Source organism: Pundamilia nyererei, unplaced genomic scaffold (genome assembly GCF_000239375.1).
Source record: "Pundamilia nyererei isolate P.nyererei 1_Seehausen unplaced genomic scaffold, PunNye1.0 scaffold00112, whole genome shotgun sequence".
Lineage (NCBI taxonomy): Eukaryota > Metazoa > Chordata > Actinopteri > Cichliformes > Cichlidae > Pundamilia > Pundamilia nyererei.
Window position 1 is genome coordinate 23,977 of NW_005187513.1, and position 2,871 is coordinate 26,847.

General features: G+C 43.7%; 1 protein-coding gene across 1 annotated transcript; it reads right to left on the reverse strand.

Annotated features, from left to right (window-relative positions):
* Positions 1-1,271: 1,271 nt before the first annotated feature.
* On the reverse strand, positions 1,272-2,603 carry rassf10b (Ras association domain family member 10b). The gene has a single exon (XM_005741687.1). It carries the CDS (start codon positions 2,601-2,603, stop codon positions 1,272-1,274), a length of 1,332 nt encoding a protein of 443 aa, XP_005741744.1.
* Between the last annotated feature and the right edge of the window lie 268 nt (positions 2,604-2,871).

Consider the following 2,871-nt stretch of genomic DNA (forward strand, 5'->3'; position numbering starts at 1 on the left):
CACAATGCCTTAGAATTGTGAATACAAAAAATATACAATTTAAGATTCAAAAAGTTACCGTAGTATCAGATTTCTTTCAACTATAAATATATAGACCGTGGAGTCTCTCTTGGTAAAGGAATCTTAAAAATCGAATTTCCTAAATACATTTTAAAAAACTTATCCAGCTAACTTGAGGCTGTTAAATAAATAATTAATCATTGAGAAAGGAGATTAACAGCTTATTACATGCTGGGATGCAATGGACTGAGGAAGATTGTCAGACTATCAGATTAAAAGCAAATCTAGTTTGACGGCTCCCCGGATGTCAGGGAAAAAAGAAAAAGTAAGCAGTTATTGAAAATGTGACAAGAGCTGCTCTTGACCTCATGAAATTACAGTCTGTATATCGTATCATTTTGATTATTCTCACAGTAAAAAGGTTGTCAAGTGATCTGATAAAATTGCCACATAACCTCTAAATCTTTAAATCAGGGTTTCTCCTTAAGGGTTTCATTTTCACACACACAAAAACAAACATGCTTGTCAGGGATTCATAAAAGATTAAAAAAGATGCTATTTTATTTTAGGGAAATAAAACCCAAAGCCTTTTTTTTTTTTTAGCAGCTGGGAGATAAACTGTGGGAGGGGGTTGTGTGCTGCCGAAAAGCAGCCAGTGTAGATGTAAGACTTGTGTCGTTCATGTCTGTGTGCAAAATGCCATCGTCGATCTGAGAGGAAAAGGTCAGCTGTGCTCAGTGAGCTGTCAGGATGTAGATCAGACCTCCCGTTTGAGCTCTGCGCCTCAGTTTTGACTTCAGATATTTTTACGTCTGACTGATTTACCAAAAAGGCTTTTTTTTTCTTTCTCTTAGAGTCTGAGAAAGCTACTGCTGATACTGCTGTTTTTAAACATCTTCAGAATCATCCAAAAGCCTTTGACTTTGTTTTTTCGGTCTGGTGCCCTGCTGACTCTGAGGCGAACATTATGGCAGGGGTTGGAGAAATCTGCTGCTATCCTAACTGCTACTCAAGGCTCCAAAAAACCTTAAACTATTTTTTTAAACATAAAGAAGAAAATCAAATAGAACCATGTTTGTATTGTTTATTAAAGTTTTTTTTATTGATTTTTGCGGCTTTCTTGTAAACAGAAAAAAAAGATTAAGAAAATACATTTTAAAAAGCAATACGTGTATGTTGAAAGTGGGGAAAAACATTTATTTGTTTATGTCAGAGTACTTATGACCCCTGAGAATTAGAAACATAGATAAGCCAGTTTTCCAAGGAAAATATTAAACTAATGATTCCCACACAGGGAGGCTGTCGGAGTCCTGACTGTGCAGAGAACTTAAGCCAGTGTCTGAATCGTCGTCGTTCACATTGTGAGTTTTTGACAACCCCCTTGCTTGCTCCACCCACCCGTTTTTTCTCTGCAAAGTGCTCATCATCCCCGTCTTAACGTCTGCCCCGTGGCTATATCTCTTCTTAGTGTCTTTCCCCTCCTCCATGCCCAAAGTGTTCACTTTCTCCAGCAAATCCCTTATCTCCCTCTCCCTCTCCCCGCAAATCTGCTCGGTCAGCTCTAAATCGCTCCTAATAGCTTCTAAATCCGCGTTGAGGCGCAGGCCGATGTATAAACTGGCATTTAACTGCGTTTTGATCCTCTCTTCTTCCAAAAGCTGCTCATTTTCTGGTGATGTTTCCACTTCGGTGGAGGGAAGGAATAGCGAGTCATCCCCAGACTCCAAGTTTTTACGTTGCAGCTCCTCCTTCCTCCGCTGCATCCAGCGGTGGTTCAGCTCATCCTGGATCTCCCCTGTGATCACGTCTATAAGGGTTTCCTGCTCCCACAACTCCTCCTGTAGTCTAACTACCTCCTCACGGTGTCGGAAATACTTTTCAAGCTTGGCCAAAGTGTCGGATGAACGCAGGTTTTCCACTTCGTGGCTGGAAGCCGCAGCGACATCAACCAAATACGTATTTTGAACGTAATTGGCCCCGTGCCTTTTAATTCTGTCCATGTGCACCTTCGCCTCGCACCTTTCGATCTCTGCGTCCAGCTCTGTAATCCTCTGAATTTGCTGTCGGATTGTATGATCCTGAGAAACCACAGAATGAACCAAAGTTTCCATCTTCTCCGCGCAAGACGCGTCTCTGCGCGCCGCCTTCGATCTCTTTTTATTGATCTTCTCCAACTTTCTAAAAGCTTTCCTGACTATGCGACGCTGTTTCTCAGGTGAGATGGAACTCACGGTACACCGCGCGGTCCCTTTCATAATACAGGGGCTCTGTTTGCTGAGCACCACGCGAGCCTCTGCGCTTCGGGCTCCGTGGCTGTCCAAAGACACTTCGCTCTTCACCAGCACGAACTTGACGTTTCTCTGCTCGTCTCCCCAGGCGACCCAAAGCCGCAAAATCCTAGTTTTGTTTGGCAAAATCCTCTCGCATCCCCTCCATTTCTCCACGATGCAGTAGGACTGTGCTGCGCAAAGCCCTTGTTGGGAGTTTTGGTCTTCAAGAAGCACTTTGATAACATCAGCGCAAGTTGTGCGCTTTGATAAGCCGAGGACGAGCTTTTCCTCTCGGCAGACCCACACTGATATCTTATTCTCCTCAGACTCCATCTCGCATTTCTGCTAAACTCTATCTCTTCTAAAAAATAGTAGATTTAAAATTTTAAATCCGCTCGTCGAAAGAAAAGCTCCTCAGTGTCCATACCCGAGTCCAGTGCATGCGCGCTGCGTCCTAGACGCATCTGCAAAGTTGCAGTCGGGACTGGAGGTGTCTCTGTCTGTGTCCACGGAGCGCATAAGTTAAGGAAAACACTTTGCGCGCCGGTATTCCCAGTCCTGACTGCCACTGCTGTGATCACATGACCCCCCACGCACGCAC